Here is a 22,746-nt window from a genome sequence, read left to right on the forward strand (position 1 = left end):
GGATAAAGGACTGAAGAGGAAAGAGCATCCTGAAGGTAAGATGGCAAGGAAAACAGTAAGTGAAGATAATGGAAAATTGGAAAGAGATGGAGGAGGGGACAGTAATAGAGGGAGTAAAAATAAATACAATTGAATGGTCAAAATTTTAAGGACAGAGGAATTTAAAAAAGATGAGATGCAGATAAGAGGACCTGAAGTGAACAAGGAGTTGGGAAAAACAAGCAAGGATGAAAGTCGGTTCTTTAGGTAATAAACACTCTTGTTCCATGCCATGATCTCTAAGCATTGTACACAAGTAAAAGTTCACAACACCCCAGTAGCTACAATGGCATAAATATCATTGTTCTCATTTTCCAGAGACGTTAAGTGACTCTACCCGGATCATGCAGGGAATCGGTGGCAGAGCCAGCAATGTAATCCAGTGTAATCCGACTCTGCGAGCCCTGTTGCCTTTCTTGAAGTTTGTTACATGGTAAACTCTCTATACAGCATGAAGGGGTTTCTGCTGATGAAGAATGTAATTGGAACAGCTAATTGGCTGATGGGGAAAGCCGTGGGTGTTGGAGAATGAAGCACTGTTACCACTGAGTATGACAGACAACTGCTTTAAAGATTTTCATTTGGTGAAAATAATATTCCAAAAGCTGAGCGAGGATTTGCAATGCTGGGCTTTGTGCTACATAGTGAGGATTAAGATAATAGTTAAGAAGATAAATGCAAAGGATATGAGCAAAGGTTATTCACCTTCATTGATATCAGTCCCTTATTAGCAACATCATAGAATCCTTGATGACCTAATTCTTAACCTCATGTGCCTAACCTCCTGCTAAGTCAATTTAAAGCTCTATTATTCTCTTAGTTGATGAGATTTATAGTAACCTCTACAAATCTGTTGCTCTTTAATCTTAATTTGACCTCCCATTTTTATAATGCATTTTGGAGCCGTTAGCAATAAGTGAGACTGATGTCTCTGTTTAACACTTTTCTGTACAAATTAGTTGTCCAGCTAACTTTCTTCCACGTAACATGGCTGAACTATCCTTTAGATACTAAAAGCAGCATGTGGCTGGGGATATATTGTCCTGGTAATTTTGTCTCCTCCTGAGCATCTTGATATCTGTCTCCATGGGAACAGAATCCCAATTAATACTTATGCATAAGCTTACTGGGGCCTTTCAAATCTTACTCTTGCTTCTTTTAAGAAAAGGCAGTAGTGAGAGAATAGCACAAGTGAATTAACCCTTGGAGAAGAGAGAAATCTGTTTAAACTAGGAGAGGCAGGAAGAAGACAACTGCGATAATGCTGAGAAAAGCAAGTGATTCTCATGCTAGTTACACAGGGCTAGAATAAAAGATTTAAGGAACTGCCTGACTGCATGTAGGTGAAGTATTAGAGAAGGTACTGGTAGCGTCTATCCGGAAAGGTTATTGGCTTGTGGTAACCAGATTAAAAGAAATATTGTAGAGGGCCTGGATGGCTCAGGGGGATTGGTAGTGGGATACAAATAGTCTTTCACCTCACATGGCTTAGGCTGAGAGTGAATGAACATTGTCCTCTTTTTTGAGGGCTGTTAGGTTCCTATGAAAAATGGAATTCGACTGAGATCAAGTCTAATGGATCAGGTATGCTTCCTCCCACACAAACAAACCCAACCACTAATGGCCGCCTCATTTGCAGTTAGCACAGACAACCTAAGCACTAAATGCTCTTAAAAACACTTCAGTAATTGCCCTACCACAGCAGTATCATTGTTCTTAGCAGTAGCATTTGGATAATGACCAAAGTATTGCTCTATAAGAGTGGGCATGAAGAACCAAGTGCTGCTTACCCTTATGTGATCTTGACAGGCAGCGATGAGTGACATTTGCAGAGCCCTAAGCAGAGCCTTGTACTGCTGCTCTTTGTTTCACCTAGCCAAGTGAAAGGCTATCAGTCTGAAACCTTTAACATAGAATCATAGAATATCAGGGTTGGAAGGGACCTCAGGAGGTCATCTAGTCCAACCCCCTGCTCAAAGCAGGACCAATCCCCAACTAAATCATTCCAGCCAGGGCTTTGTCAAGCCTGACCTTAAACTTCTAAGGAAGGAGATTCCACCACCTCACTAACAAGCACTTTGGATTTGAAGAAATAAATAAAAGTGTCATTAAAGAAAATTATGGCTATAATGAAGACAGGCCTGGGTAAACCCTGGGCTAAAGAGCAGATGATCTATCCAATCACTGACCAGGCCCTTTCTGGCAAGTGCTTGGACATTCTGGGTGTGATTTAAGAATGAAAGAAACGGTTGATTCACCTGATTCTCATCCCTTACTCTTTGCGGGGGAAAACTGCTCTATAGCAAATTTTTTTTGTTCTGTTTAATTAAGCAGGACAGGCCCCTTCATTTTTCTAATGATTCTCTTGGAAGGGAAACTTTGGTCCAGATGTGTGTTCTGTATGTGTCCTCTAGTTGGTTTGAATCATGGCCATTAGGTAGTTTGAACGGGAACTGATTGGGAGTTTTCAGATTAAATGTCTTTGTTTTGACAAATCAGCATTTTCAAACAAAAGAGTGTTTACTAGAAAGGGTCTGTTTTAATGAATCTCCTGATTTAAAAAAATAAGTTTCAAAATTAAGTGTCTTATTTTGACACTTTGGAAATAAGTTTTTGAGTTTTGTGCAAAAAGGTTTTGTTTCAAATTTTAGTGGGGTTTTTTTCTACAAAAAGTCAACCGAAATTACTGACATGTTTTGGTTGACTTTTTTTTTTTTTTTTGATTATTCGTTCATGAAAACTTAGTTTTTTCACTTTTGGTCCTGATTAGGATGGAATTTTTTTAATCGTTTCCCACTCGGCTCCACTTTGGACAGCTGTGTGAACTCTTTAAATATGTGTATTTAAAGGATTCATGTGGCTCAAGTCTCCTCTCGCTCTTCTTATTTCAAGACAATTTCCTTACTTCAAGCCTTTCCAGGGAGGGACAGGTAGTTGAGTACCACCAAGTAGGAAAAGAGATGAACTGTCCTCTTGTAGAGCTCTTCCCACCTCATCTCTCAACCAGATGAACCATATTTCATATGGCTCCAACATGTCTCCTCTTGATACCTTCTGTTCTTCAGAGACTGAGTTTTATTTTTTAAGTTTTGTGCATGTTTTTCTTTCTGTTGACACTGTTTTAAAAATACAAATTGTATTCAGTAGGGGACGATAACTAAAACTTTTACAGACAATTTAGTGTGCACACGGAATATGAAATAGAATGGATTTAGTGAGTGGTGCTGAAACACTTTTAGTATTGGGAGTGCTGAAAGCCAACCCCCCTTATGGCTGCCCACACTGCCCCCCGGCCACCCCAAGCTGAGGCTGGGAGCAGGGCTGTGTCTGGGAGGGGGGGACCCGAACAGGGGTAAGGGGCCCAAGGCTATGGCCACAGGTGGGGGTGGGGCCAAGAGCAGAGCTCTGGGCAGGGGCCGGCAGCTGGGTCTCCACGTGCAGAGCCAGGACAGTGGCTGGGGCCCCAGGAGCAGAGCCCTGGGTGCTGGGTTGGGGATCGGAGTGCAGGCTCGCTAGCCCAGACTTGAGCCCCAGGCACAGGGCCAGGGAGGCAGAGGGCTGAGATCAAGGCCCTGGGTGCAGAACCAGCCCCTGAGCCAGGGAGTGGAGCCCTGGGCACAGGGCCAGTGGCCCTGCTTAAAACCTGGGGGTGCTGCTGCACCCCTACTTCCTGTGCCTATGAATTTAGTTAATCCAAATGTTCTACTTCCTAGTTACATTTGCTATCTCTGGTTAATATGACAGTGATAGGGATGTACTGTAGGAACTGGCTTTCATTTCTAATGCTCAGCGATCCTATGTGTTCTCCTAATGTGAAGGGGGAAAAAATGGGATTTCATGATTTTCTAATGACCCTTCCATTTAAGAGTAGAAACTTTCCTGATTGAATTATTTTCACCCCCACATACAGTCATTATTACTCCCACCTCTGAAATGCAGGTATCTTTGCAAGCAGTAATGGTTTCACAGCTCAAAGCAACACTGAGCAACATTGGAAGCTAAGAAGAATATTGTATCTATCTAGTTGAAAGTGCAAGGGATTGTAGGCATGCTGAAAACAAACAACCCAACTAGAACTTGGCCAGAACATGACTTAAAAAATTCTACTGCTGTGAAAACTGACTCAGAACCACTAAGACATGCAGCTGGTTAGGGCCTTGCTCTTCCATCAAGATGGATGGGCTCCTTTACTGTGTTCACTAGTTAGTCAGAATTCTTCATAATGCAGGGGTTTATCAAGATTGCTTTTAAAAACAAACCAAAAGAACTGTTAAGTTGCTGCAACCCCTATTTGGACAGCCACAAAAAGATTGGCTTCTTGTAAAGGCTAAAATACAACACACAAGTGGTAAGAGAAACCATAAAAAATAATTAAGATAATGTGCAGCTAACAATAGCTAATCATTGAGCTCCATGGGATGTAAGCACTTGCTTAACCTCAGGTGAATGCTTAAATACTTTGCTGACTAAGGGCCTGAACTACATGCTACAATAACAAATTCTGGTTCTACAATGTTTAAAAACAAACCAAAATCCTGCCAAACTATACTTAAGAATAGCATTATAGTGCTCTACACCCATCATGCTTTATGATTTAAAAATCCAATCATTCTAGAGTTTTTTTTTTTATTTCAACCAAGGCTGGGATAGCCACTTTCCAATATTTCTAGCTCCATAGTTTTCACTCTTCGCTGTTAGTGCTTTGTTTTGCAAAATTCATATCCACGTATACCATAGAGTCTCTGCTTGGCAGTGAAGGAGAACTTGTGCAGGTAGATTTTCTTCTAACCTGAAAAGAAAGCATTAAGATGTATTACGTAAACAGTTAGTGCGTAATCTGTTAAAGATGCACAGGCACATCTTATACACATAAGAGTTGACTTCTATTCTGACTTCTTAATTTGTCAGTGTTGCTTTATCACCTCTAGTGGTAAAGATAATGAGCTTCCTGGAACAAATCCATTTCACCTAATTCTACTCCCACTCAAGTCCACGGCAAAAATCCCCCATTGACAATCCTGCCCACCCTAATGTCAAAATTGTCCTCAGCCACACTGCTTTGCTTAAAAGTAATCTAAGTTCTTCAGATATAGCCTGTGAACAAGCTTTCATGGAGACTTACCTGTGTGAAAGTGTGAAGGAACAATAAAATGCAATTTTTGAGGAAGAGAGAAACATTAGACAATAGCTAAAACTTCAAATCAAAGCCACTCTTAATAATTTGTAACTCAAATACAGTTTTCAGAGTAGCATCCTAGCCACTATGGATGTAGAAGCCCTCTACACCAACATTCCACACAAAGATGGACCACAAGCCATCAGGAACAGTACGCCCAATAATGTCACAGCAAACCTGGTGGCTGAACTTTGTGACTTTGTCCTCACCCATAACTATTTCACATTTGGGGACAATGTGTATACCTTCACATTAGCGGCACTGCTATGGCCACACAGTATGCCAACACTTCTATGGCTGACTTAAAACAACGCTTCCTCAGCTTTCGTCCCCTAATGCCCCTACTCTACTTGCGCTACATTGATGACATCTTCATAATCTGGACCCATGGAAAAAAAGCCCTTGAGGAATTCCACCATGATTTCAACAATTTCCATCCCACCATCAACCTCAGCCTGGACCAGTCCACACAAGAGATCCACTTCCTGGACACTGCAGTGCTAATAAACGATGGTCACATAAACACCACCCTATACCGGAAATCTACTGACCGCTATGCCTACCTACATGCCTCCAGCCTTCATCCAGACCACACCACATGATCCATTGTCTACAGCCAAGCTCTACGATACAACCGCATTTGCTCCAACCCTTCAGACAGAGACAAACACCTACAAGATCTCCATCAAGTGTTCTTACAACTACAATACCCACCTGCTGAAGTGAAGAAACAGATTGACAGAGTCAGAAGAGTACCCAGAAGTTACCTACTACAGGACAGGCCCAACAAAGAAAATAACAGAACACCACTAGCCATCACCTTCAGCCCCCAACTAAAACCTCTCCAGCGCATCAAGGATCTACAACCTATCCTGAAGGATGACCCTTCACTCTCACAGATCTTGGGAGACAGGCCAGTCCTTGCTTACAGACAGCCCCCCAACCTGAAGCAAATACTCACCAGCAACCACACAACAGAACCACTAACCCGGGAATCTATCCTTGCAACAAAGCCCATTGCCAACTGTGTCCACATATCTATTCAGGGGACACCATCATAGGGCCTAATCACATCAGCCACACTATCAGAGGCTCGTTCACCTGCGCATCTACCAATGTGATATATGCCATCATGTGCCAGCAATGCCCCTCGGCCATGTACATTGGCCAAACTGGACAGTCTCTACGTAAAAGAATAAATGGACACAAATCAGACGTCAAGAATTATAACATTCAAAAACCAGTTGGAGAACACTTCAATCTCTTTGGTCACTCGATTACAGACCTAAAAGTCGCAATTCTTCAACAAAAAAAAACTTCAAAACAGACTGAATTGAGAGACTGCTGAATTGGAATTAATTTGCAAACTGGATACAATTAACTTAGGCTTGACTAAAGACTGGGAGTGGATGGGTCATTACACAAAGTAAAACTATTTCCCCATGTTTATTCCTCCCCCCACGTGCTCCCCCCCAGCTGTTCCTCACACATTCTTGTCAACTGCTGGAAATGGCCCACCTTGATTATCGCTACAAAAGGTTTTTTTCTCCCCACTCTCCTGCTGGTAATCGCTCACCTTACCTGATCACTCTCGTTACAGTGTGTATGGTAACACCCATTGTTTCATGTTCTCTGTGTATATAAATCTCCCCACTGTATTTTCCACTGAATGCATCTGATGAAGTGAGCTGTAGCTCACGAAAGCTTATGCTCAAATAAATTTGTTAGTCTCTAAGGTGCCACAAGTTCTCCTTTTCTTTTTTCAAATACAGTTGAATTTTCTTCAAATTTTGCAAATTCCTTCTCTGTTTTCAGGATCAATATGGCAATTTTCAGGTCAAGAACACATTTCAAGCCAAAGTTCTCAGAGTGCTAAAAGAGGTCTATAAAATGGAAGCTAGATGAAACTTTAATTATGGAGAAGCTGCTGCTGCTTCAAAACACAAACACAACTATAGACACCAAAATAAATCAAAACAATAACACAGTATGATACTAATCATTGACACTGCTTGGGTCATTTGAAATGGTTGTGTTATCAGATAATTCAGAAGCAACAGTGCAGGAGAGACTAGCAGCTCAGAAGAGGAGGGGTAAGTAGTGAGGATTTAATGTGGATTCTACTGTAGTTAGTTATAACTTCACCAGTCACACACAACATCCCCATCAATGCTAGTTATTTTCTTCATATCTTTCCATCTGCCAGGGAAAATGCACTGCAGGTCTTTAAAATACCTTACACTAGGTGAAAGACAAAAGGAAAAGTAGCCATTTGTAATAATATCTGATTCATTTCTTCAACCCCTTATGAAGCTGATCGGGCCCCATAGCACCCCATGCAAGACTCAACATCTCTGATGTCAATAGTCTGACAAAAATAAACCATCAGATAATACCAAGTGTTACTTTGAGCTTAAAATAGAAGACACATGATCTTTCACAATCAGGGGCAATTGTCAGGTGGGAGTTTTTCTTGTTTACATGTTGACATAGACTGTGTGTGATCCTTTATAGGCCATGGCATGACAGTGAGTCACACAGGAAATTAAACTACATATGTCTTTACGCGACAAGCCATTGCTCAAATTTAATTAGGTAGGATTACAAATCGATAATAGGCTTCATTAGCATAATGTTATTCCCATGAAAGTATGTGCTGGGATTATGAATTTAAATCATTTCTCCAAAGAACATACAGATTTCATTCATCAAAGCAACAGCACTTTTCACTTCAAGAAACATTTCTGATTTACATAATGATTCTCAACTCATGATGCAAGATTTATAAATCATATGGTCAATCTAAAAGATGCCCTCTATTCAAATTATGAAGCCTCTGTGACTAGAGACCCATTATTCTGAATGGAGAGGCCATAAAAACATCTGTACTTCTGACTTAAAATTGATCTATTAGGTAATAATGTTTCAAGTGGAACTTGGTACTCCATTTATCAAAAATGTCTGTCTGTAGTTGGGTTTCACACTGGATATTAATGTTCCTTAGGCTGTGGGTGTGTGTTTCCTCTTCAGTTTGTAAAGGGTGGCATGGGGCAATGTGCTGTCAGAGAAGCAGAATCCTGATAGGGATGGGTTTTCCCTGATTATGGGTCCTATAAAGGCAGCCAAACAGTAGCCAGCAGCACAAGAGCCAGCAAACAGAACTGTAAATGGGAGTATTTGTACAGGGAGTTTGGGGAGGGGCATATGTGGAGTTTTTGGTTTTTGTTTTCCTTGACAGGAGGTTAGGCAGGAAGGCCATGATAGTCGTCAGTGGTAGTGACCCAAGGAATGGAAGAAGCAATGAAGATGACTGGATGTAGAAGCTGTGGGTTGTTGTACATGATCCTGGAGTGGGTACCTGAAAAGAGCTTTGTATGGAGTACCACCTGATAGAGCTGATGGAAGAAAAGATCCGAGGCTTGGAGACACAGGTGGAAAGTATGGTTGAATTTTGAAGGGGATTCAAGCAGATGAGGGAAGGTGAGAAGCGCTGAAGGGAAAAGTCAAGACTGGCAGATGCAAGCTGGACAGAAGAACTCTGAGGGGAGATTGCTGGGTGAGGAAAGTGGCTAGTGGAAGCATATGATGAGAACCAAGCAGAGGAAAAGACCAGCTAGTGAAGGAGAAATAGAGCTCAGGAATAGCTTTGCTGAGTTGGAAAATGAAGAAGAGGACCAGCAGGCAGTAACTGAAGGTGGAAGGGCCAGGAAAAAGAGAACAGCTAGTCCTGTAAGAGAGGAAGAGCCAACGGAGATATGCAGAGTTCAGAGCCCCAGGAGGATTCAGAATAACTCTTGGAAGATTGAAAGGGAGAATTAAAAAACAAGATGACTTGAAGCCAGAAAGAACAGAAGGAAGGTTGGAGAATCACACCATCACTGAGAAAAGGTAAGTCTAAGTTATTGGTGACTCCCTACTAGGAACGACAGGCCTGTCCCTAGAGCTGATCCAGAGAGCAGAAGGGCGTGATGTCTGCCATAAGCTAAGATAGGGATATGGACCTGAGGCTGAAGAGGACCCTAATAAGAGCAGGAAAGAATCCACTGATTGTCCTTCATGTGGGACAAATGATAATGCTAGATTCTGACTAGAACGTATCAAGGGAGACTGTCAGGCTGGGGAAGACACTTAAGGAAATGGAGGCTCAGGTGATCCTCAGTGGGATTCTACCCATCCCTAGAGGAGGAGAATGAAGGTCTGATGATCAACATATGGCTCAGGCAGTGGTGCTATAAGGAGGGATTTGGGATGTTTGACATTGGGAGGCATTCATGGGGAGGGGACTGTTTGTATGGAATGGACTCCATCTGCATAGGGAGGGAAATAGGCGTCTGGAGTGGAGGTTGACATAATTGATTAAAAGAGCTTTAAAACGGGAATTTTGGGGGAGACACCCGGGAGGCACTCAGTAATCTCCACAACTGATTCTATCATTGAGTGGGAGGAAAATCAAGTAAGAAAAGATACAGCAATGCATTATACCAATAAAATAAAAACCAGCAGGATCTTATTAAAGGGGAAAAGGCAAAATGCCACATTTATTGTGAATACAGAAAGACTCATAGTAAGTAGTTAGTTATAGCTATAACATTCCATTCAATTTCATATTTATTCACACATTCTCACACACACACACACACACACACACACACACACACAGGTTCTGCAAGGTTGTTATCATAGTTACCAGCCTTAGAGTTGCTCATGCCTATCCACTGGCCAGATGGCCTGGACATGAGGAGGGAGCAGGGCCTTGTCAGACGCTCATCTGATGCTCCTGGAAGTTGGTTTGCAGAATCAGACCCCAAAGTTCCCACTTTCTAGAGTCCATTTTTATAGGAATTTCTTCCTATGCCAGTCTATGGGAATTGATTCAGCAACAGCATGATGAAGCAATCAGCAGATGGCACATTCCTGATGGCTCCGTGCTTGTTCTTTGGTTCTCCCATTCTTGAGGCTGTTAGGTGGATTCCAGTCTGCCCTCCGGGGATCCTCTGGTTATTTCCACTTGACACCTTCTTCAGCCGGTGGACACTGGATTCTTAGGCTGGCACCTCCCTGATCCTTCAGTTATTATCTACACCAAGCATCCATCCACATACATCCTCTATCTTGATTTTAATCACAATTGTTAACAAAGTGAGATGAATACAACAAAAGGGCGGGGAGTGATAGATGGATAAAAGAGTCTGGGTCAAAATCACTTTGGGGAAGAAAGCTACTAGAGGTTCCCTGTGGGTACTGCTTGGGGTATTCTACAGACCGCCAGAATCCGATTCAGATGTGGATAGAGACGTCTTTAATGTTTGTAATGAAAAAACTAGTACTCAGAATTGTGCGATTATAGAAGACTTTTTAATTTCACAGCTATAGATTGGAGGACAAGCGCTACTAATAATGGTAGGGCCCAGGTTTTCCTGGGTGTGATAGCCAACAGATTTCTTCACTCAATCAATGAACCAACAAAAGGTGATGCCATTTTAGATTTGGTATTGGTGAGTAGCGAGGACCTCCTAGAACAACTGGTCACAGGAGCAACCTTGGTTCGAGTGATCATGAGCTAGGGAAGTGGACTGGACTGAAGAACTCAAGGATCTGAATGTGGCGGAGGCTTGGAATTAGTTTCTGAAACTTTGACTTAAAGTATCTGAAGCCTCCATCCCAAGCATGGGGAAAAACGCATAGGGAAGGGTGGCAGACCAAGCTGAACAGTATCTCACACTGTTGTATTAAGAGAAAGCAGAATGAAATGTGAGGAATGGAAGATGGGCTGGCTCAGCAAGAAAAGCTACCTCTTGGAGGTCAAAAAGTGTAGGGACAAAGTGAGAACTGCCAAAAGCCAAGCAGAGTTGGACCTTGCATACGAAAGTAAAACCAATAGTAGGAGGTCCTATAGCCATATAGATAAAAAGAAAACAAGGAAAGAAGTGGGATGCTAAACACTGAAAATGGGGTGGAAATTAAAGATAATCTAGACGTTGCCCAACACCTAAACAAATACTTTACCTCAGTTTTTAATAAGGCAAATGAAGAGCTGAGGGGTAGTGGCAGGGTGTTTAATGGGAACAAAGATATGGAAGTAGAAATTATCACATTCAAGATGGAACTCAGATTTGCCTTAATGTGTCTAAATCGGGGGCCCAGATAATCTCCATCCAAGAATATTCAAGGAAGTGGCACACGAAATTGCAAGCCCAATAGCAAGGATTTTTAATGAATCTGTAAGCTCAGGGGTCGTACCCTATGAATGGAGAATTGCTAATGTTGTTATTTTTAGAAAGGGCAGGTGGGGGAAGTGATCCAGGCCTGTAAGTTTGACCTCAATTGTATGTGTCATAAATATAAAGGGAAGGGTAAACACCTTTAAAATGCCTCCTGACCAGAGGAAAAACCCTTTCACCTGTAAAGGGTTAAGAAGCTAAGATAACCTCGCTGGCACCTGACCAAAATGACCAATGAGGAGACAAGATATTTTCAAAGCTGGAGGGGTGGAGAAACAAAGGCGCTCTCTGTCTGTGTGATGCTTTTGCCGGGAACAGAAAGGAATGGAGTCTTAAAACTTAGTAAATCTAGCTAGATATGCGTTAGATTCTGTTTTGTTTAAATGGCTGAGAAAATAAGCTGTGCTGAATGGAATGTATATTCCTGTTTTTGTGTCTTTTTGTAACTTAAGGTTTTGCCTAGAGGGATTCTCTAGGTTTTGAATCTGATTACCCTGTAAGGTATTTACCATCCTGATTTTACAGAGATGATTCTTTTACTTTTTCTTCTCTTAAAATTCTTCTTTTAAGAACCTGATTGCTTTTTTCATTGTTCTTGAGATCCAAGGGTTTGGGTCTGTGTTCACCTATGCAAATTGGTGAGGATTTTTATCAAGCCTTCCCCAGGAAAGGGGGTGTAGAGTTTGGAAGGATTTTGGGGGGAAAAACATTTCCAAGCGGGGTCTTTCCCTGTTATATATATTTGTTAGAGGCTTAGTTGTGGCAGCAAAAAAGTCCAAGGGCAAAAGGTAAAATAGTTTGTACCTTGGGGAAGTTTTAACCTAAGCTGGTAAAAATAAGCTTAGGGGGTTTTCATGTATCCTAGAGTTCAGAGTGGGGAAGGAACCTTGACAGTATGCAAGGTCTTGGAACAAATTTTGAAAGAGAAAATAGTTAAGGACATAGAGGTAAATGTTAATTGGGATAAAATACAATATGGTTTTACAAAAGGTAGATCATGAGATCTTGCCTGATCTTGTTTGAGAAGCTGGGGGGTTTTTGTTTGTTTGGTTTGGTTTTTTTAGGCGAAGGATGTGCAGTAAATCTAATCTACCTGGATTTCAGTAAGGCACTTCATACAGTTCCACATGGAAAATTATTAGTTAAATTGGAGAAGATGGGGATTAATATGAGAATTGAAAGGTGGTTAAGGAACTGATTAAAGGGGAGACTACAATGGATCATACTGAAAAGTGAACTGTCAGGCTGGAGGGATATTACTAGTGGAGATCTTCACAGACTGGTCTTGAGACCAATTTTATTTAACATTCTTATTAATGACCCTGGCATAAAAAGTGGGAGTGTGCTAATAAAATCTGTGGATGACACAAAGTTGGGAGGTATTGCCAATATGGAGGTGGACCGGAATATCCCACAAGATGATCTGGATGACTTTGAAAACTGGAGTAATAGAATTGGGATGAAATTTAATAATGCAAAGTGCAAGGTCATGCACTTAGAGACAAGCCTAAGTCTATTTTGCTATAAATTGGTGACTTATCAGTCAGCAGAGACTGAGGAGGAGAAAGACCTGGGTGTATTGATTGATCACAGGATGACTGAGTCGCCAATGTGATGTCCTAGGATGCATCAGCAAGGTATTTCCAGTAGAGACAGAAGTGTTAGTGCCCTTATATGAGGCACTGGTGAGACTGCATCTGGAATACTGTCTGCAATTCTGGTCTCCCATATTTAAGACAGATGAATTCAAATTGGAACAGATGCAGAGAACAGCTATTAACATGATCCAAGGAATGCAAAACCTACCTTCTGAGAGGAGACTCAGGGTTTGGCTTGTTTAGCCTAACTAAAAGAAGGCTGAGGAGAGATATGATTGCTCTCTATAAATACATCAGAGGGATACAAACTTAAATAACTCCACTCCTTCCCTGGTAAAGTAACCGCGTGGATACAAGAACAAACAGCTATAAACTGGCCATCGACAAGTTTAGGCTTGAAATTACATGAAGGTTTCTAACAATCAGAGAAGTGAATTTCTGAAACAGCCTTCCAAGGGGAGCAGTGAGGGCAAAGAAACTAATTGGCTTATGGAGGGGATGGTATGATGGGACTGCCTACAATGGCATGTAGCTGATCTTTTACTGCTAGCACTGAATATTGCCAATGGCTGGTGATGGGACACTAGATGGGGAGGGCTCTGTGTTTCTACAGAGAATTATTGCCCAGGTGTCTGGCTGGTGGGACTTGCCCACAAGCTCGTGGTCTAACTGATCGCCATATTTGGGATCAGAAAGGAATCCCCCACTCCTCAGGTCAGATTGGCAGAGACCCTGTAGGGTTTTCACCTTCCTCTGCAGCCTGGGTCATGGGTCACTTGTAGGCTTAAACTAGTGTAAATGGTGGATTCTCTACAACTTGAAGTCTCCAGATCATGATTTGAGAACTTCATTAACTCAGCCAGAGGTTATGGGTCTATTACAGGAGTGGGTGGGTGAGAGTCTGTGGCCTGTAATGTGCAGGAAGTCAGAGTAGATAATCACGATGGCCCCTTCTGGCCTTAAAGCCTATAAGTCTATGCATCTCAGAATGAAATATAAAACACTAGCAGAAAATATAAATAAAAGCATATTATAGAAGTCTTGAGTCTCACTGTCCTGAAGTTCCTCTGAGTGAGTAAATTCTGTGCTTTAGGTAGTGAATGAGAATTCTGCACCACAGACTGTACTTGGTTCGTCTTGTTTGACATGTATATTTTAATGTCACTTATTTCTCATGTACTTAGTGCATGTAAAAAAATTTAGTAATAAGACTTCATTATGGCAATGATTCTTAAATCTGTGAGGAGTGGAGTAAGATGGCTGGGTTTTATGAGACTTAGGGATTGAAGGAGTCCTGCAATTAAACTGGTAAGTTTCTCCTTCATAATGTAATATAGAGAGGATCTACTTCGCTCCTACTCAACAACAAAGCCAATTTAAGGCTACACAGATTTGTAAATCATGTTCTGTACCCAAAAGCAGCTGAAATGAAACCCAAATACCCAGTGTCTAATGTAAAACACAAGCTGTATGACAGTATTCCTGCCAGCATGCCTTTCTGAAGGCTTGCACAAAGAGACTGCCTGATATTGATATCGAAAAGGGGTGGGTCAGGGAAGAATGGGTTCCAAGGCTGAATCTGTCTATAGGAGCTTGTTCTCAGTGTGATCTAAATGATAATAGATAATACTATTAGGAGTACATCTGTATATGTAAGCAAAGGGCTGATTGATTAGCTATTTATTAAAAGTCCAGTGTTTCTGGTGCTTATAATAATCCATAACATCCTCTAGAAGCATTTAATGTGTTCTAGATGACTAGAAGCATGAGACACTTTTGCCTGTAACATGCTTATACATCTATCATTAAAGCTTTATAAACTATTTATTAAATTTACCCTTAATATAAAGTGCAACCATTACTTGGATTGCAGTAGCAGTCATAATGTGCTAGGCACTTTCCAAACACAGGTGAAGAGACAGTCCTTGACCAAAAGTGCCTTTGATTGGAGGCTTTAAAATTGCTTTACACACACTAATTTTCTCTGATGGGGAAAGAGCAGAACTACCTGCAGTTGTTGCTATCTTGCCAGAGGAGAGAAACTTAATTTTTAATTTCTAGCTAGAGTTCAGAAGAGTGGACGACTACACTGTCTACGTAATTCAGATCTGAGTTTGTTGTTAGTCCCTGTGCAGTTTACACCAGAACTTTGATTTCTGGGATGATCATCAAAGCTGCAGCCTCTTCCCCTTTCTTCATCTAGATCTTTTTGTTTCAGTAATTACAACTTTTCAAGCTGATATGCAACTCAGTAGACACAATGAACGGGGAAAATATTTCCAGTGTAATCTGGTACAAAAGACTAAAAATGTTACTAAGTAAACATTTACTCTCCCAAATGGTTGTAGGTGCAGGGTGGGGTTTTTTTCTAATCATATCTGGTAACGTTGGGAATTACTGGTGGCAAAGTAATAAACTTCAAAGAAAAAGTAATCTCCTAAAATGCTTTAAGATATAAACAAAGAACAATCAGACTGAAATAACGCAATGAGGGCAATAGACTGATCTAAAGAAGAAAAAGGACCTGGAACTACAAGGCTTTCAGCTTCTAATTCCTAATGGGAAACACAGTCTGATGTTGCAGTTCAAATAAACCCTCCAAAGTTTGGAAGGTTATTGCAATTTACTGGAGATGCTTGGATCTGGTTTTTTGACAAGAAAATTTTCTTGTGGAATTTCTATTTCCTACTTCAGCCTATTTGCTATACTCCATAGGAGAAGTTTTTGTTGTAGTAGTATGCTATTTGTTTCTGTTCTTATGCCCCAGACTTCTTGTGAGACCTTGGTCAAATCACTAAGGGTATCCCTACGCTGCAGCTGGAGGAGTGATTGCAGCACATGTAGACATACCTGAGCTAGCTTTAAGCGAGCTAGTTCAAGTCCAAGAGCAGTGAAACTGTGGTGGCATGGTCTACAGCATGAGCTGTACTAGCCCACCCAGGACCCTGGCTGTGTACTCTGGCAGTGGCGACTAGCCTGTGCTTTAGTCCAGTGATTCTCAAAGCCAGTCTGCCGCTTGGGCAGGGAAAGCCCCTGGCACGCCGGACCGGTTTGTTTACCTGCCGCGTCCGCAGGTTGGGCCGATCCTGGCTCCCACTGGCCGCAGTTTGCCGCTCCAGGCCAATGGGAGCTGCGGGGAGCGGCGTGAGCCCTATTGGCCTGGAGCGGCCAACTGCGGCCAGTGGGAGCTGGGATCGGCCCAACCTGCAGACGCGGCAGGTAAACAAACCGGTCCAGCGTGCCAGGGGCTTTCCCTGCACAAGCGGCGAACTGGCTTTGAGAACCACTGCTTTAGTCCACACCGCCACAGCTTCACTGCTATTGGTATCCAAGCTAGCTGGATTAAAACTAGCTCTGGTATGGCTACAGAGGCTGCAGTCACACCTCTCATGGAGTGACTTTAGCCTCTCTGTGACTCCATTCCCCACCTGTACAATGGGGATAATAGTACTTCCCTACCTCACAGAGGCGTTGTGAGGATAAATACATTGTGAGAGCCTCAATACTGCAGGAATGGGGGCCAAATAAGATAGCTAGGTGGAGCTTCATATTTAGTTCCCTGCTGTATTGCAGGTTTTTCTCCTGTTGCGTTTACTTTGAGTTCAGGTTTGTATACCCCAAATCCCTGCATTTCACCTTGGTTTTGGGCCCAAACCATGAAAAGCCCCAGTGTGCTGCAGGGTAGTTTGACTTGAAATGATAACTTGGTCTCTAGATCTTTGGAAAGCTAATCCAAAATCAGGTTTCAGAGTAACAGCCATGTTAGTCTGTATTCACAAAAAGAAAAGGAGTACTTGTGGCATCTGAGAGACTAACCAATTTATTTGAGCATAAGCTTTCGTGAGCTACAGCATGAGCATCCGATGAAGTGAGCTGTAGCTCACGAAAGCTTATGCTCAAATAAATTGGTTAGTCTCTAAGGTGCCACAAGTACTCCTTTTCTTAATCCAAAATCAGTGGCTTGCTGTGAACATGTTGCACAATTTTAGTGCAGGCTTTCAAGAATGAAATTGTCTTTGGTAAACTAATAGAGTTCTTTAAAATCTCAAAAGGGAAAGATTCACGTGAAGAATTGCCCATTCTCTGGTCCTGTCTGCACACCTAGATACCTGAATGGTGAGTGCATTAGACATGTCCGAATAGATACTCCTTCCTGATGGCTACACTCCATGACCTTGGACAAGTCAGTTATCGTTTTGTAGTCCTGTCAAAACGGAGTACAAACACGACCTCACTGTAAACAAAATGCTGCTGTGTCACTCTGAGAAATCTACTCATTAAATGGTGTGCTTACCTGTACATAAATTATGGTAGTCATGATGATCACAAATGTACAGGCTGCCAGGGTCCCCAAGCATATGACAAATTTAGTTTCTGATGGCTTGCAGGAATCTTGCAATGTATCTTCTATTCCTAAGCATAAAATATTACAATTTATAATAAAACCTGGTTCTGAAGCAAATACTCTCCACTCAGGTTTCATTGAGCTTTTCATAAAAATGTAGGCTTTAAAAAAAAAAACCAAAAACCCAACACACACTTTAAGAGAAATGTTTTGTTGTTTTTGCAGAGTCAAAACACAGGAACTCCAAAAGGGCTTTTGGAAAACAAAATGTCAAGCCATTTGCAAGTTAGTATACAAAAATGTTTCCCTGTCTAAAAACAGGGTCTAGAAACTAGAAACCAGCTGCAAATATGTGACTGCATTGGGACTGTAGTTTTAATCTTAAAAACCATGAACATTATTTTAATATTTAATGTCTGACACAAAGCCAATAGTTCATAGATTGTGGGTTTTGATAGTGTAACTTTAAGAGCATCTTGTGGTTCTATAGTATTGTCAAGGTTCCTCCCCCACTCTGAACTCTAGGGTACAGATGTGGGGACCTGCATGAAAAACTTCCTAAGCTTATCTTTACCAGCTTAGGTCAAAACTTCCCCAAGGTACAAAATATTCCACCCTTTGTCCTTGGATTGGCCGCTACCACCACCAAACAAATACTGGTTACTGGGGAAGAGCTGTTTGGAAACGTCTTTCCCCGCCCCCCCAAAAATACTTCCCAAAACCTTGCACCCCACTTCCTGGACAAGGTTTGGTAAAAAGCCTCACCAATTTGCCTAGGTGACTACAGACCCAGACCCTTGGATCTTAAGAACAATGAACAATCCTCCCAACACTTGCACCCCCCATTTCCTGGGAAATGTTGGATAGAAAGCCTCACCAGTTTGCATAGGTGACCACAGACCCAAACCCTTGGATCTGAGAACAATGAAAAAGCATTCAGTTTTCGTACAAGAAGACTTTTAATAGAAATAGGAGTAAATAGAAGTAAAGAAATCACCTCTGTAAAATCAGGATAGTAGATACCTTACAGGGTAATTAGATTCAAAACATAGAGAATCTCTCTAGGCAAAACCTTAAGTTACAAAAAAGATACACAGACAGAAATAGTTATTCTATTCAGCACAATTCTTTTCTCAGCCATTTAAAGAAATCATAATCTAACACATACCTAGCTAGATTACTTACTAAAAGTTCTAAGACTCCATTCCTGGTCTATCCCCGGCAAAGACAGAATATAGACAGACACACAGACCCTTTGTTTCTCTCCCTCCTCCTAGCTTTTGAAAGTATCTTGTCTCCTCATTGGTCATTTTGGTCAGGTGCCAGCGAGGTTACCTTAAGCTTCTTAACCCTTTACAGGTGAGAGGAGTTTTCCCCTGGCCAGGAGGGATTTCAAAGGGGTTTACCCTTCCCTTTATATTTATGACAAGTATATAATCCATATTTTACTGAAATGAATAACCATTTATAAATACACCATTCAGCCCTAGATGGTATAAATAAACCTATGACTTTGTCTGAAAGCATCAGTTATCTGCTACAGCACATAGGTGTGGCATTTGAAAATGGGGTTGTTTCCAAAATGCAAATTTCGTGACTTAGGCCAAAGGAGAAACTTTTTAACTGGAATACTAAGGATGTGATATTTACATAGCACTCAATTTGTGCTAAGTCCTTTAGTAGCAGTAAGGTTCTTATATTCTGCAGGCTAGTCACTAGAGGGCAGTACTGTACCAAAACAGCAGTAATGCGTGGTAGAGTGGGGAAACTTGTGAATTGGTGATGTCCCTGGTACAGTATACTAGTTCTGTGAATAAACCTAGAATTTCAGTCTCCAGAGCTGTTGATGCAGCATTTTGCATTAGTATTAAAGTGTGTGGGGGGGTTGTTTTTCCAGACTATGGGGAAAAAATGCCTGCATTTAAGGATAAAGACGGCTCATTACATTTAAACTTAAGTAGGGACAGTAGTTGCTATTTAAGAAGTCACCATTTGCCAACAAATATCATAAAATGGTTTCTCATGCTACAGTTTCTCTCTGTAGAACATAACAGCCTGGTGTCCGTTGGCAATACTGGTATGTTAATAGTGACTGAAGTATGGTCTTGTACCTTTAAGACTAACACAATTTAGCTGAACATCAAGGAAAAGTTTCAAAATGAGGCTTAGCAAAATCCTACCACAGATGTAAGTTCCATTGCTACTTCCTTCTAGATACGGAGGTGGTATCAGGCGTGCCACCTTGCAGGTGTACAGACCAACGTCCCGTGGTTGAAGATTCTTCACTTCTAAGAAGACTACACCTTTTAGAAGATTGCCTGTGAGCTTGTACTTTCCATCATCCCTTGACAACGAAGCACTTTGGTTTAAAGGCAACATCTTTGAAGACATAGTTATTTTCTTCACGGAATCATTAAAAAGCGGCAGTTGAATATTCCAGTTGACTTCAATTTCAGCCTCTGATAGAAACTGGAAGTCAAATATACAATCAAGAAGTGCAGATGTGCCATATTTAATAGAGGCTATGGCGGGATATTGCTTTACTGTGATATAGGCTGTAAAATAAAAGCACAAATAATCTATTAGTCCATGTTCCTTTCTTATCTCGCAGATCTTCAGCTACTGCTTCCAAATTAGTCCTAAATTTTCACACTTGCTTTAAAATTAATCTGCCTCCAAATGTAATTAGGCACTAATCTGGCTGTTTGATAGATTAAAAATAGCCTTAATTAGAAGGCTGTGTGTTCTCTCATGGGGCTGTTACATGAGTATTCCTGATTATATCACAGCAGGAGCACTGCTTTCTCAATGTTTGCTTGCTTTAAGAAATCCCTCATCAAAAAGGGAGACGATGTAAAAGGGTAATTAGAGATTAGTGTAGCTCCTGTTCTGGAGAGAGGGGTCTGGAATTTTAGTTCCTAATTCACACAGTGGTGTTGTTGTTTTTTCTAAATATATAAAAATTTTGTTCAGGTTTCCTCAAGCAAGTTTTTCATCATTTAAAAAATTGTCTTGTTAAGGAGGTGGGAACATCCATGTTGTGAGAAAGCCGCACAGCAGTGCCCAATTGCTGTACTTCATCTAACAGTCTGTTTCTGCAACCCCAAAGCTGAGAAGTGCTTACACACACACAAGTAATAATACCTGGCTCTTATATCTTGCTTTCCATCTAGAGATCTCAAAGCATGTTACAGAGGAACTCAGTGTTCTTATCCCCATTTTACAGATGGTGAAATATAAGACAGGGAGGTGAAGTGACTGACTTGTCCAAGATCATCCAGCAGAAGAGCTGGGAATAGAACCTATGTCTCCTCAGTCCTAGTCTGGTGCTCTATCTACAAGACCCCACTGTCTTCCCTATTAATGATGATTGGGCAATATTGTTCATTGTGAGCAATCCTGTAGAGCTCGGCACTAATACTATGGAGACACACTTTACATATGCATATCACTGATGTAACAATTGGATTGTTAGATGCTGGATATTTTCTGGTTAGAAAGTTGAAATATTGGATCAGGTTGGACAACCATGAGCCAAGGGAGCACTTTTGTGGAGAGAAGAGGATTGATGCCTTCTTTCAGACCGTAGAGTTCCTAAAATACTAGGGAAGCTGCTGTGATTCAAAACAATTTAGGGGCCTACTTGTTTCCTCAAAGTTGAGTTAGCTTCATGCCCAACTTAACATGTAGCAGCATTAATGTGTATGTACCTACATAGATATTCAAATGTCCATAACTTGAGTTTCCAAAGCTTAATAAGGTTGGCTTTTCAAAAAGGGGTAAGTGATTTAGTAGCAAATTCCACTGAAAGTCAATGGGACTTGTGCGGCTAAATTACTCTTTTTTTTCAAAAGTTCAGTTTGGATTCAGCTTTTTCACATGCTATCGCCACAACTACCTAAAGTGCATCATTTTTTTTTCTTATTTATTGAGGAAGTTTTAACAAGTTTACAAATCCTTGCCATGTAAATACGAGAAACAAAACAATCCTTAGAACTGTTATCTTTTGTTTAAAGAGATATTATACAGGAATCTAATCATCAGATCTTTCTATTTAACAGGGTGTTGCCATATTACAGAATGAGCATCATTCCAACACCCATGTTGTTTTCTAGTAATTTCATTAGATTTAGTGAAATATCTCTCTCTACTAATCTCTATATTTAACAGATCAGGTGTGTCTATCAAATTTTAACATTTAAAAAAAAATGGGCAGGTATGCTGGGGTGGAGGTTAGATTAATGTACTTTGAGGACTGAATACAAGGTAACCAAATATCTGTCTGCCTTTTTGCTGCATAGGTAATTGGTGTGTTAATTTTTTTCATAACCACAACTTATATTTTTTGAACCATTGCTCAATGGTTGAGCTATTTTTATTTTTCTATTGAGACACTACCAGTTACCAAGCAGCTTCTAACAGATAAGAGAATAATTCTTCATTTCCTTTTGTGTGACCATTTCCACTAGGAAGCCGCGGGAGGTTTACCAAAGGATCATTTTGGTGATAAATTTCCAACCATTTGCTTACGGATTGCATCCCAATACACTCTGACTGGACGTATCTACCTCCTAAGCACACAATCTCTTCTTCAACCACAATTTTGCCAACATTTATCCCCATTCAGTCTCTCTCTCTCTTTTTTTTTAACCTGGTTGGTGTGAGGTACCACTGAAATAGTATCTTAAAGAAATTTTCTTTTATTGTGCTTCAGACTGAGGTTGCTGGTCCTCTTTTCCAGATCAAACCCTATTTCTCTGGGGTAATTTTTCTATCTACGTACTTTTCACAAAGTGTCATATAGGAACACTTTTTTTCCCTTTTTTTTTTTTTTAAAAAAATCTGTCTGTAAAGATTGATATAAACTAGTGGTTTGTTTGGTTTTGGTTTTGTTTCCTAATTGACCAGACACCATCACTTCTATTAAAGTTAGCTTTCTCCATAAAACAGATTTTCTAGAAAGTTGAGAGAAACAGTGCCTGACTTGAAGTACTGGTACCAGGGGAGAGTGGTTTAGTTAAAATTAGTTTTGATTGCTAAATAACTTGGCCAGCTATTCAGCAAAAGTGCCTAACTGTAAGTATTCCGCAGAGTGGTTTGACATTTAAATCATAGCGCTCTTCCACGTTCTTTGAGATTTAAATCTCACATCTCTTATAGAATTGGTTGCCTACTTATTTTCTGGAAGATTGACTCTTAAGAGAGTCTGGCAAACTTATAGCTAGCATTTCAGATTTGGTATAATTTACTTTAAATCTGGATGCTTTACTAAAATCTTAGATTTCATTAGACACTAATTTTAGGGAAATATTTGGTTTAGATCAAAATATTACATCTGCATATAATGCTATTTTCTGATGTGTTCCT

The 22,746-nt window shown here is 40.8% G+C and overlaps 1 protein-coding gene across 1 annotated transcript in view; it reads right to left on the reverse strand.

The window, feature by feature from the left end:
• Positions 1–22,002, reverse strand: part of TRAT1 (T cell receptor associated transmembrane adaptor 1) — a gene marked incomplete at both ends in the record, with an annotated part of 60,556 nt that extends 38,554 nt beyond the window's left edge. Inside the window, 2 exons of the mRNA XM_084626518.1 lie at positions 19,560–19,934; positions 21,948–22,002. Of these exons, the coding sequence (XP_084482644.1) occupies positions 19,560–19,934; positions 21,948–22,002 (430 nt within the window). The remainder of the gene's footprint in view (positions 1–19,559; positions 19,935–21,947) is intronic.
• Between the last annotated feature and the right edge of the window lie 744 nt (positions 22,003–22,746).

The sequence above is a fragment of the Lepidochelys olivacea genome (assembly GCF_965140295.1).
Source record: "Lepidochelys olivacea isolate rLepOli2 genome assembly, chromosome: 1".
Taxonomy (NCBI): domain Eukaryota; kingdom Metazoa; phylum Chordata; order Testudines; family Cheloniidae; genus Lepidochelys; species Lepidochelys olivacea.